The sequence below is a fragment of the Charadrius vociferus genome, unplaced genomic scaffold (genome assembly GCF_000708025.1).
Source record: "Charadrius vociferus isolate BGI_N301 unplaced genomic scaffold, ASM70802v2 scaffold54, whole genome shotgun sequence".
Lineage (NCBI taxonomy): Eukaryota > Metazoa > Chordata > Aves > Charadriiformes > Charadriidae > Charadrius > Charadrius vociferus.
Genome location: NW_009648350.1, coordinates 1,000,097 through 1,014,083, shown reverse-complemented (window position 1 = coordinate 1,014,083; position 13,987 = coordinate 1,000,097). Strand labels below are relative to the sequence as shown.

Sequence of the window (13,987 nt, the reverse complement as noted above, 5' to 3'; positions counted from 1 at the left end):
GATGAGATATCAGGAAGAAATTTTTCACTGTGCGGGTGGTGAGCCCCTGGGGCAGGTTGCCCCGAGAAGCTGTGGCTGCCCCATCCCTGGGGGTGTTCAAGGCCAGGTTGGATGGGGCTTGGAGCAACCTGGGCTGGGGGGAGGTGGCCCTGCCCAGGGCAGGGGTCGGCACTAGATGATCTTCAAGGTCTCTTCCCACCTAAGCCATTCTATGACTGATTCTATGTACCTGTGCCAGCAGAAACCCAGGACTAGCAGTCAAGACACTGGAGCAGTCTGCCTGCAGATCAGGGCATATATACAGTATTCGCTTACATACAGGTTTCCTCATGCCCTAAAACATCATTAAACAATTTGTTTAAGCGGGGACTCTGCAAATCATGTTCTCTCCACTGCTGCTGAGGAGCGGATTTGTTTCCATGCTTGGTTCCTCTGCAAACAGCGCTCTGGAGGATGTTCTTGTCTGAGCAAAAGCCCCATCTTACACTTGCCTAACCGGAGGAACCCATTTGTGAAAGCCTGCTCACTGCGACAGGACGTTTGTGCCCAATACAACTGGGCACACGTACAGCTGCTTCCTTCAGCACTGTTCTGTTGGCAGCTGGGAAAGGGGGGAGGGGAATCATTAAAAAGTAATTTTTAAAAGAACAAAATAAAATCAAAGCTCCTTCCTATGGTCACCACAATCTAACGAGAACTAGTGACAGCAATAAGATGCAGCTAAATTTTAAAGGCAGTAGAGATGAGCCAGTACACACAGGGAGAAGATCTGACACCACAATTTTTCAGAGGGTATCTGCACGTTAAATGCTGGGCTTCACTGGCAGGCTTTCTGCCCGAGATGAAGGGTCTGCAGCACATTTGGGCAGTCGAAACAATGGACACCTAAAATAACACTCTGGACCCCTGGGCCAGGCCTGGCTGATGGTATTAGATACTGGCTTTGAATATTTAATTTGCATACAACAAAGACAGAGCTCGTGAGCATTTATTTAGGGGTGGTGAAGACATTAGTTGCCTTGTGCTCTTCTTTCACCAGAGGCCAAGAGGCAGACCTTCTGGACACAGCAATCCATACAGAACAATCCATATATTGGTCTGCTGCTTTGGTGAACACAGAGATTCATTTCTCCCAGGGGTAACCACTTACGATATCAGAAAGGCCAATCAGTCTTAATGTTTCCCTCCAAAAAAAAAAAAAGTCAATATCTTATTATTAGAAATAAAAAGATGTCATAATTAAGTGAGCCATGAGAACACAAGATAAATCAGTAGAAGAACACATATTAGTGCCCCTGAGCAGTGATGTTTTCTTGCTCTTTCCGTAATGCCGAATTAGAGGACTGAAACATTGGAGGGGAATATTGGTACCATAGGGCATGCTGAGACCAGAGGAGAAAAGAACAGCAATGGATTCTGTGCAATGTATCCAAGCCTCTCCCTTCCCACATTAAAAAATAATAATAATAATAATAATCAGGAAACATGCCCATTTCCCTCTCCACTCCCAAATATACTTCTCTCCCAAGTTAAGAACAAAGTCACAATTTACAAAAAAAAAAAAAAAATCTAAGACAATTTGGTTTCTTAATATGGCCCTGTTTATTTTGGCGCATTTCCACTTTACCTTTACAAGCTCCTCACTCTAAACACCAGAGCAAGAAATGCTCTTTTGTTAAGAAATCAAAGCAAAGATTCTCACAGAACGTCCCAGTAGCGAAGGCTCAAAGAAACATTACCAAATATCAATAGACCTCTTGCGAAATCATCTGGGGCACTATCCTTTCTCTCAACCCTGGCTTTCTCTTAGAAAGGAAAAGAACAACCAACCTATCCCCAAAGCTTTCATTTTGTCAATTTTTATTTTACAAATATACACAATGTATTATCAAACATCAAGAAGCTTCACTGACACCTCAAGTTACTTGCACACCTTGGTAAGACCAAAACCAAAACTATCCCCTCTAGTTCCCTTCACCTGGCTGCTGCTCCCAACACTTTCTAAGCCAGATGACTCCTCAATTTCTAAGCCAATTTTCCTCAACTCAGGAGAGACATGCAATAGGATTTTCTTAGGCTATTCAGAAAGCAGCTACCACATAATGCAGCCTATTTAAAGAGATTTCACTAAAGTCAAATTTAATAATTTAGGAGATTTAAGAGCAGTACGCATTCAAAAAAAAAACAACCAACAACAAAACCATGTAGCCAAGGCACTGTGTGCCTTTTAGCTGCTGTCCCCGATTTACTAGATGGGGCTTGATGTTGCAAGGACAAAGGTTTTCATCTTTTGAGAACATTTATCAGCAGATAATGAGAAATTAGAATTCCAATTCACTCAAACGTCAACGATTGAAACTTAGCTTTCAAGCAGCATTAAAAAAAAGTACTCACACGTCAGTAAAATTGTTAGCTTGGAACATTGAAATAAACAGCATTGCTAAGCCAAGACAAAAAAAGAGTTTGATATTGTACTGGGTTGAACTTTGTAAATTCACTGATTCGGATGCTCACCAGCAGATCTTTTCGTTCTGCAGAATCCACTGAGAAGCACCGTGACACGACAGACTGCACACTGCCCTTGGGGAGAGGGGCATGGCTTGAGACCCTGTTCTGCTAGGAGGTTCCTGAGAAATGCTGCAGAGAAATCCTAACTCCTTTCTTGTGCTTTAACTTTTGCAGAGTGGCACTTTAATGCACGCCAAGGGAAAGCAGAAACAGAAGCAGCCAAACCCCACTCCTCCCCTATCTGCAAACAACAACAGAAAGGGACCTACCACTTTCTACACGAACTCTTAAGAACAACCTTGTCAGTGAATGCAGCCCGGGTTGGCATTTCATTTTATGCTGGGGAAGCCCTCATCTTTCTTCACTTGCTGACAAAACATCCTTTCAAAACACTTGCTAGTATTTCCAAACCAAGATCCAATAGCCCACTGTAAACACACCAGAAATCATTACCCAAAACTTCAACAAAACAGGATTATATCCTGACATTTTTATAACGTTTTGTTGCATCAGTGTAACTCGAACCCATATAACTGAGATAGTCACCAATTCCATCACCACCGCAGACATTTCTTCCCCTCCTGTTTTTGTTCTGCTGTTATTAAACACATGGCAATGACCTTGCCTCCAAGCAAACTTTCTCCATTTGCTCTACACAAATATCTACTCATCAAATTGTCGAAGGGGCTGTGTTTGTCAGGCTGAGCAGAACACACTTGGGTGGTTCACTCTCTTTTTAAAAACTATCAACTCCCCATGTGTCAGATGGCAAGTTTAATTTAGGAGGCTAGGAAATTACTCAGTCTTCAAAAATCACTGCAGTATGGTATAAATCTAACTCAGCGAGTCCGTCCGATAAGCAGAGCTGTTAATGCTACTGTTCAGTCCCAACCGTGGATAGCTCTTGCCAGCAGCTGTGTCTACAGTAACAACTAAAGTGTATGTGACCTTTTAATTTTCTTATTTCTTCCCAGTAATAGACCAGAATGTTTCCTCCGTGACTGAGGATTTGCTACATGATCACCAACACAATCGGCTGAACAGTAGCGAGCAGAATAAACACAGTCTATATCTCCAGGATCAGAATAAAGAGGCAAGAAGGAGCTTTTTCATGTTCCGTTTGTGCTGCACTGAGTATGGTGGAATACAAAGACTGGGACTGCTAACAGGGCAGTTTCTCTGTGCCAGTCAATTAATGTCTGGTACCGTCATGGATTTATATGCGGGCAATGCAGGTATCTGTCTGCTAGACACTTTTTGCAAAAGACATAGGGGCCATTAAAAGGCCCCACGAACTGCAACCAAAAACCCCGATATGATGGAAAAAATAAACAAACATAAACAGCTAGCAACATGCACAATGTTCCAAAGAGACCCCACGGATTCATTGTTCAACTGAAGTACACCATGAGCACATAAAGTTCTCAATGCAAATACAAGTAAAAACTCATGCCATGGGATTTCAAGCACTCAGCTTAAATGCGGTCAGGAGGACCTGAAAAATTTAAACATCCTTTTAAATTTTCAACCACCTCACACAAAGTGAGAGGAAAGGGAGACAGAAACATGGCTTATAAAGCAGCTCATCAGAGAGTGCTATGTTTTATTATGGCATCAGACGCTCTTCCAAAAATCATCAGAGACTATTTATAGATGCTGTCAATGTTCTCCAACTCGCCAAAGGAAGACAGTTTCTTTGAGCTCTCCCAGTGCAAGAAACACTCTCAAAAATGAAAGGCTGGGATGCAATAATCCACATCCACAACCATCCTAAAGGTCTAGGAATGAAAAATCTCTACACAAAAACACAGAGCACTCTGGCCTTACCCAGCAAAGCACTTAAGCATTCAACTGCTTCCCCTTCGACTTCAGAGGGACAGTTTACATACCTAGAGCCAGTATATGTCATAGGGCTTCACTGGTGCATGATCAGATAGCTCAAAAATGTGCAAGAGCCCACCCATAGTTCAGTTTTACCTTGCAAAACACAGAATCTCCTTGACCGTCTCCTTACACAAAACAAAAACAGGAACAGGAGCAGGACACTGACTGGAACCAAAGCATGTCAGTTTGACATACATTTTCCAGCTGCAAATGATTTCTGCTCTTTGAAGAGAAGGCATGTACTGAACAGCAGAAGACAAAAAGGAAGAAGTTTGCAGGCAACAGCCACTGTAACACTATATCACACAAGAAGCTATCACTGCCTGTGGGTAACTCACCCTCTGAAGGTCTGCTCGCCTCCACCAGACCCCGGGATGAGCCCTCCTCCTAGTGACACCTCTACAGAGGACACAGGCACAGCACGTCCTACCTCTGCCGAGGGGATGGAGGATGCTTTGAAGGAATGGTACCTTTCAGTCATGGGCTGTTGCTTAGCTAGCACCAGCAGCCCCGCTCTCGTTTCTGATGCAAAGGAGGTAGAGATGAACTAGTGATGGCACTTATCTGGGGAGGTTTATTTTGCTTCATTATTAGTAACAGCTTATGCAAAATATTCCACAAGACCCTTCCTATACCACCTGCTGGAAGGTCTCTGTGAGAATGCAGGCAAGGCACAGTGCATTAATGTAGTGATCCATTCATCTATCACAGCACGATCATCAATACTCCCACACATACACACAGAGGGGTGCTGGCTTCCGATGCTTTGCAGTGTTTTTACTGTTCTTGCTGTATTAAAGTTTAATTACTTTTTAACTTAGATATTTACATAGGACATAAACTGTTCAGTAAGATAACTGTCAACCAGCCAAGACCTCTTTGGCAGGACTTTGGGCTCATATTTTACTCTTCTGGTGATGGCAGCTCTGGCACAGTTCTGTAAAATTATGTCTATATATGTTTGATCCCTTTGGGGAGACTGCCAAAGCACCAAGATTAATTAGCAACTTACCTAAAATACACTCTCTATTAGATAGATCTTAAAGGGTTCCTTGTCACAGACTGCTTTATAAAAACACATTTTGAAATATTAATGAATCTGTATGACATAAGATGACATTTTGAACTCTGTCTCTGTGCCCATTCTCATCTCCACACTAAGTAAAATGACTTTTATTAGTTTCACGATAGCTCTGTTCAGCTTTGCAGAGTTCTAGCCAAATCGCAGAAAATAACATCACTTGATGGACAAATATAGCATCATTATGCTCCCAGCTACTGCAACATCCTCAATCAGCTTTAAATGTAAATAAGAAGACAGGAAGGTATTCAAACTGATGTGTGACCACAGTGCAAAAATAACTGCAAAGGTTGTGTTGAAATGTACACTCCTAGTGCCTTTCCCAAAGGAAAAGAACAAGGGACAGGTATCAAACCATTTGCCTAAACCCTAGGAGAAAGTTACAGACTAGAAGTGGCCTAAGTGCCTGCCAGTACAAGCGAGATGGGGAAACACCTTACTGCTGGTAGCAGTGGATGTTTCATTTACTAGTCTTCCTTTCCAAACTGGTTCCAATACCAATGGTCAACAACCTGGATCTCTCAGGCAAAAGCACGGCTGTTCCAGTCCAGGCTTCCCGAGAGGCTGTGCTTCAGCCAGTTTCCAGTTCAGAGCTGGCACCCGGAGCACGTGCTTGCCTACAGAAGCCTGCATCAGCCGTAAGCCTGGGTACCACAGTGCAACCAGCCACGCATTTTCCTTCTTTGCTTGATCCTCAGACTAACAGAGGAAGTTTTTAGGGCAGAAGCATTAGTTCATGGACTCATCCAGTCCTCTGGCAGCCCCAGCATGTATGAGAATGGAGGGTGGGGGGAACTGCAGTGAGAACCTCATCACAATTAACAATGCACCACCAAGGGGTTTGTGCTGTAACAGCATCAGAGGGACAGCCCAAGACCGCACACAGTTACAGAACTGGATGTTACTGTAGCTATACCGATACTGCTAAAAATAAACCAGGAAGACATTCCTCACCTAAGGCTCAGGAGCGTTCTGGTATGCAGCTGAGTCATGCAACAATCATTACATTAAACACATCTTGATCCCTGGTTTACGCTCCACCAGCATAAGCCAAAAAAGCAAGCCTTTTGTGTGTATTGAAAAAGCAGCACTGCACCCACTGAAACAAAGCACAAGGAAGTAATTTGAACGTTAAGGTCTCCTGGAGAACAATTGCAGTAGTAAGATCGAATTGCATTAAGAAAGGAGGAAGCGAGAACAAGCTTGCATACATTTTTTTTTCTAAACAGAATTTGAGAGAATGTGTTTAGTGCTTGTGGAAGACATCGGACTGACAGCAACATCCTTAGTCAACAAAACAGCACAAGTCTCCCCCACCTGTCAGCACCACACACATTCTGCTTGGCTCACTGCAAGGCTTGGCACTGCCAAGGGGAGCATCTGTGCCAGAAGCTTAATGCAATTCATTACCTGTAGGTCAACTCAAAGGTATAACACAAGCTCCATTTCTGATGACTTGCCGCTTTCCCAAACCAGCCTTATCACTGGAGACTATATCCCCAGCTGTCATTTGTACCTAAGCTACTCAGAGCACACGTACGTATGCAGTAATGCACGCGCATATGGCATGTTAGCTGCACTTTACTCAGGTGTAAGCACTTGATGGATTTCTCTTACCAGGAAAATCTGCCTATATGTACAAAAAGATTGTGAGGTGTGCACCAGTCCCATTTTCCTACCACTGAAGATGTTTCTGCTGGCCATTACAGCAAGTACAAGGTCATGGTTAGTATGACCGATCTTTAGGACCTCAGTCCTCAAAACTGCATCCAACAAGCTGGATTATACTACCCAAAAAATGTCATTCTTTACCACCTTCTTTCTTCTTTACTTTAACTTGCAGCACTTCTCACACACTACAGGTCCTATTGAAAAGCTCCATAGAAGCTGCTTAAAATATAGTAATCTCATACAATTTCTATCCACTTCTTTCTACAGTAGACAACAGTGCAAGAACACATCTCAGGCATGAGGCAGAGCATATTCTGAGAAAACAGTGAAGCTTTAAGGTATCCGTTGGTTTAACTTATACATATGGATCAACAAGAGTTTAGGAAAAAGATCCCAACTGCTACTGTAGTAGAAAAAAAATACAAACCACGACAAAACCCACCAGATTTCTCTGTACAATAAATGAAAGACAACCAAATGTTAGTGTGTTCACTTTTTAAAAGCCTGAAGCATTTTAACTTGCACACAGGCACCTTTGGGACAGCAGTCTTTCTTCTTTGGCTCCACATTTCAAGAAATGCAGAATTGGAAAAATAGGCCAGCCAACAGGTAACACTGAGCATTTAAAGCACCAGCTGCCAGAGTCACAGGGCATTTGAAATGGCAGAATATGATTCGTAGTGTCCTGCAGTCAGTGTGGTCTCACAAAAGGTGAGAAGTCCAGCGCAGATGCATGAACTGCTCAGAAACAAGGTGATTTTTGCAGACCCACTGTCACACAGATCTTTATCTTGTATCTTTCTGATGCATAGGTTTAAACAGGTACTAAGTGAATTCAGGGTGGGATGACAACCCCCTACTCCTTGGTCAAGCATCCCTTGCCTTTCCTTCCCCCACTCACAAACGACACCAATCTCTCCAGCTCTTTCCTTTTCCAGGGAAACTGCTGTATTACTGTCTCCTGCAGGCATCCGTGCTCCAGGAGTAACATCAGAGGAACAGAACTTGGCCACATGTACAAGCTGCAGTTTCAAGTTCAGTCTCAGTAAGTCCACTGCAAATTCACCTTTCCAGTTTAGAACTTGTTATACAGGTTGAGCTTATTGCTCAGAAAACCTACCAACCCAACCACTGTGAGCCAGGTTTAAAACTGCCTTAAGAGCTCTCACCCCCCAAAGTGCTGTTCGTTTTATCTCACAAATTACTTCAGTATGGAGGTGCACAACCTTACTGCTGCTTTAGGCACGTAGGAACAGTTGTCAGAGGAAAAGGGCTGACTTTATGTCAGTCACACTATCCACAGTTCTTGTTCTAAAGCTTCCTTTTTTTCCCCGCTAAGCTTTGCATCAAGATGCACCCTCTGATACACCCAGCTTTGGATATCTCCAGAAGATCCTTCTCCAGAGCAATCACACAGGCCAAAGAAATGCACCTCCTGGAAAGGCATGTAACACCCATCCGACGGCTACAAACACCTCTGTCTTTACACACACAACACTGCTGCTGAGGGTTCGATGAGGGTTTTAGAGCTGAGGAACTGAGGGAGACAGGATGCACAGAAAGGCTGCAGCAATGTAAGATCCAGTTGCCGGAGTCATTAGCTACAGCCAACAGTCCACACAGACAAACTCTGCCTTCCAATATTCTTGTACTCACTTCACAGGAGCCCTAATTTCATGTTAACAAGCACTGCAGTTTGATGAAATAAATCGCAGCTTTCACCCAGCCACTCCTTCCCCTCAACGGATTATCCCTGTGCTCTGATCAACACCAGTGAATCGATCAAAGTTAATTTTAACAGAGCAAAAGGGGGAAAAAAAAAAAAAGTATGTGTGCAAGGAGAAGGTAAGTTTTCAGCCAAATCATCCTCATGTTCATTTTGTGACGTAACTGCACGAACACTTGGGCACCAGGCAGACAGTGAGGTCCCCGGGGTCAGGACAAATGGCTGGGGTTGGAGAGGCCAGACTGCTCCTCTCCAAGCCAATGCCAGCTGAGCGGCATTTGAATGGCTCCTGCATTTCCTAGAGGATCCTCTCTCAGTTACAACTGCCCAGAAATTGAGTTCGGCAGACCTGCAGCAGCCCACAACAGAAAGCACAGGAACAACATTTCACGTACAGTTTGGGGTTTGTTGTTTCTTGACAAGAGCCCAGGGAGGTCCGGGCCTCGCTGTACACGGTGTGGTGTACTGAGCACACAGGGAAAAGTGCTGCAAATCACCTCAACCGGGCTAGTCCAGGGCAATCACTTAGTGGTCAAGTCTGACTTTACCCTAGAGGCCCCAGCAAGAGCAGAGACCCCCAAAACAAGAGCTGAACATGTACGCCAGTGGCTGCAAGATCTTGCCTTAAAAAACTCAGGGACCAGTCTTGCTGAGAGGAGAGATGGAACAGAGCCCCTACCTCCACGCTGCTCTCACAAACGCCCAGGTATTCGGGGTGAGGAGGAAGGAACACTCCCCGTACACCCTCCTCATGAACCGCTTTTGCTTTTGTTCAAAACTACCTAAAAGCCCAACCTGAAGGTGCATCCACTTTTCCCACCCCCTTGGGAAGGGCCTCCCCCAGGCCAGCTGGCAGAGTGGCCAGCAGCCCTGCTGGGCCAGAGCCCCAGCCTTCGTTACCAGGACAACACCTAGCCAGAGCTGTGAGCCTCCACCTTCCCGCGCAGAGCACGGCTCTCCCCACCCAGCACGGCCCCGAGGACTCCCTGCCAAAGGGATCTGCAGAGCCAAGAAGTCAAAATCACAGTGGGATTAGCTGTTCATACAGATGCAGCAGGCATAGCCAGAACGATGAGCATTAATAATAGGAGTGTTAGAAGGGGAATTAAGCCTCATGTCTCTGGGACTAAGCTACTTTAATGACTAAAGGCCAATGTTCAGGGGCTGAAAATGGGTGACTAACCCACTTACCTCTCGACCATCGGGGCTGGCCAAAGTCAGAGTATCAGGAGACCTTTGTGTCCTCAGGACTCTGAGTTAGGACAGCCCTTTTGGCAGCTGAGCCCCTCCACCTCACTCCCTCAGAGGCCGCCAGGAGCTGCAGACTCCAGAGAAGTTATCCTCCTGCTTTACCCACGACATCACTTCGCCATCCCCCCCCGGCCTTACTTGCCCCCTGGGGTACCACCAGAGCACACTTGCATTGAGAATCAGTGGGCAAATTTAATTGAAAACTTGGCAAAGTGGACATTTGATGAGAGGAAGCCAGAATTCCTGAAAAGGAAGCAGTGTGCACAAAATGTAAAGCTGCAGCTCCAAGCTCCACAGGCTCCGCACAGCTTACTCTCCATGTTGCCTTTGTTTAAACAGTAGTATATCCGTGTTCTCTACCCAGTCTCCCACACACAGTGCACCGCACGTCCTCCCCTACTCCTCCCACCCACAGATAAACAGGCTCTGGAAACAAAGCTTGAGCAGATAACTGTGGAAGCCCTGAAAGAAGGACAATGCTATTCCCTGTGGGGAAGCAAAGATACCCACATAAATGAAGCTGTCTGCTTGGGATGCTGTTCTGGTCTCTTGAGGATAGGATCAAGTACGTGCCTTACAATTAATTCGTTTGTTATTTGTGTAACACATCCCCATTTCTACCCACTGAATTTACTAATAGCTTAATTCACTCTCTTTTTTTGTTCTTCTTTAAATCAGAGCCATTCCTGTTAGGTAAAAGAGCCTGAAATGCAATTTACAGTGACAATGTAAAGCAGCCTTACTGTGAACACACACCTAGCCCTTCGCATTCCCTTTAATGATCAGAAACAATAAAACAGCTATTTATGAAACAGAAAGGTCAATCTAGGATGCAGTTCTGCAGGGGACAGATGCACGTTACAGCTAGGGGGTGGGAAAGTTTGAGACACGGTGCTACTGGCCTAAAGGGGTTTTGGTTATTAACTGCGTGTAAGGCACCCCCACTGCAGTGCATGCTGCAGTGAAAACCCAGAGAGGCCCCATTCCCTGCTCATGCAACAGCGAGCTGTGCACTCACCCTGCAATGTTTTATTGATAAGGCTCCACTAATTTTCTGTTAGTCAGGCACATGCAATCAACCATCAAAAATCGGATCTATAGTACAGGTGGTTTTAAACTAGACACAGACGCACCAGGCCTGCGTTTTCTAATGCAGGACAGCTGGCAAGGCGTGGAACAGACTCAAGAAGCTAACCTTGAGTTAGCATTAAGAGGCAAGGATTATAACAGGCTGCATTAATACAGAGGAACATCTTACCAATAAGTACTTAATCAAGGAATAAGCAACTGAAGGCAACCCCTACAACAATCAGGCCTCAACCCTGAAAGCTGCAGGCAGTTTTTAAAGGACATGCTATCAAAGAACCCCGCACGACTGTGAATATATAAGCTACTTCCACAACTTCAGTCACATACCTGAAGCAGCAAGGCAGCACTTGCAAAAGCTGTCCCCCCCAGGAAGCCCACTTCTCAAAATTGGGACAGCCCTAGAGGCAGCAATAAGCATCATCTGAGCTGCCATGATTAAGTGACTTCTCCAATTGACTATTTAATACAGCTTTGTTTGTTTGCGTTCCTTCTTACCTGGTGATGATGCCTGGCTCCTGCTGTGATATGCTTGACAAGAGTATCTACTAATGGCTTACACATGATCTGTAACAAAGAAAGACCCAGTCTCTTATTAGGGGTTTGCTGACAGACAGGTTTGTTTTTCAAGCAAAACAGTGTATATTTTACACAGCTTCTTGAGTGAGAAGAAAATGCCTCTAGAGAGAAAAATGCCCAGAGATCACCAACAGCTTATTTGAAAATTAACAGCTTTGCTCACACCAGCCCTGAGTGAAATCTTGATCACAAGGAACTCAGCAGCAAAACTCTTAAACTGGAAAAATCAGGCAAAGACTTCACCTCCTGTGTTCTGCGTTTCTGCAAGGAACAGTCACATGGAATCCACAGGCTCCAGAAAACTGCAGATGGAATCTTAAGCTAGCTGTCCATGCGGACACAACCCTTCTCTCCCCCCTATTTCATTACCTTATGTGGGTAGCATCATGGGCTGGTGTCCTAAGAAACCTGGTATGCAAAAGAACTCTCTCCTGTGGGGATTCCCTCAGAGTCTGAAAGCATCTTCCCACAGTTACACAAGCCTATGTCTCCTCCCACCCTCCTGTCAGGTTGAAGCTCTTGAGAAAGGGCTTCTGGCAACTGTCTCTACCTCACTCTGACCTAAAAATCCTTGAAGAACTGTATAACATCCAGACCCAAGGCCTGTTTCTTAAAAACTGGCTGTCCTCATAGTGGAGACCAGCTCCAGGCATAGGTCAAGTTTGCAGGAAATACCTCAAACATTTCAGACACTGACACTGTCTGAACATCCAGCTTGCAGATTAGATTCCAATTAGACTCTACAGTCTTCTTGGAAGAAAACTGATAAACTCAGCATGCAGTTAGAGCAAAGCTGGACAGGAGCTACATTAGCTGTTTAAACAAGCTGGCCCCTCTGCCTTTATGCAAACCTTGCTCATCCACGTTGTCTTGAACACTGGTAAAAAACTAGAGCTTCTTAGACTATGCTTTGAAGAGCAGCCTTCTGTTTATCTATGTTCTCCATGCAGTATCCCAATCCAAACCACAAATGTGATCCTGGCTTTCTGCAGCGCTGCTATCAAAACATGAAGTATTAGGAGTCTGAGCAGGAGAAGATCCTAGGAAACCTTACTGCAGTTTTAAAAGCCTGCAATAAAGTGGAGAAGTTTCTCTCCCTACTTTCCCTAGAATTACAACCATACTCTGTAAGCACCAGAAGACAACGCACCACACAGCCAGCAACACTTACCGGGAAGCGTCTGAAGAGATCATGGAACATGGAGCTTGTAAGGGCATTCTTCCGTTGAGTCAAGAGTTGTGTCAGTGCTTGCCGATATATTACAGTCACCCTCTCCATATCCAAACAACCTGTGCTCAAAAGCTATAGGGAAGAAGCAGAACAAAAAAGTTTCCTGTGAAATGCAAGGGTGAAACACCAGCAATGAAGTAATTAATTTCTTCCAATGCACATGTAATTTTCCAACAACTAGATATTCTTGGGTAGTTTATATGATACAGGCCTACGAGATACAACACAGAACCATGAAGATACAACAAAGTGGGACCCAAACAGGCTCTCCCAAATACCAACAGCCATATGACCACGTTAGCGAAGGGCAACACAGCTTTCTAGTAAGACTACATACACTGCATGTAGTGTGGTGTAGCGTGGGGGTTGTGATTCTAGGTTTGTGGTGGGCATGTTTAACACATATTAGGTTCACAGAGCACTCAAAGACCATCCTGCAGCAGCTGTGCTGTGCACATGGTGTTCTCAGCTGTAGAGCTATCTGAATATGTAAATATTAGTGTATGTAGATATCCAGATCTACATACGATTAGCAGCTACGTCCAGGTACTCAGGAGACAAGCCCTAGCTCTGATCAGGGATTCAGCAATCCCAGAACCGTACAAACGTTCTAATATCCCCCTCTGGTGGGGAATAAAAAACCCAGACATCCAGCAACCAGCTGAGACCTGCACAGGCCATACGGATCTAAACAACACAGGGGTGAATGAAGAGCCAAGTGTGGAGCATCGCATCCCAACATTCCTGACTGTTCTCATATTGCCAGGGAAGCACAGCGCTCTAGGGAGCAATAAAAAATTAAAGTCCAGGGGGTCAAAGCCATGATCTTCACAACAGTAAACAGCCCTTTTGCGAACCTCTGCCTAAGCAATTTTTTCATGGCCTCATAGCAAGTTAAAGCCATGTTAATGTTGCGTCCCATTCTCATTTCAAACTCCCAGTGCTACTGCAGCTGAGAACAGGGTAGAGT

The 13,987-nt window shown here is 44.7% G+C and overlaps 1 protein-coding gene across 1 annotated transcript in view; it reads right to left on the bottom strand.

The window, feature by feature from the left end:
- Window positions 1-13,987, bottom strand: part of MYBBP1A (MYB binding protein (P160) 1a) — a gene marked incomplete at its 5' end in the record, with an annotated part of 61,690 nt that overhangs the window by 26,920 nt on the left and 20,783 nt on the right. The window contains 2 exons of the mRNA XM_009885183.1: window positions 11,706-11,774; window positions 12,958-13,089. Coding sequence (XP_009883485.1) covers window positions 11,706-11,774; window positions 12,958-13,089 — 201 coding nt within the window. The remainder of the gene's footprint in view (window positions 1-11,705; window positions 11,775-12,957; window positions 13,090-13,987) is intronic.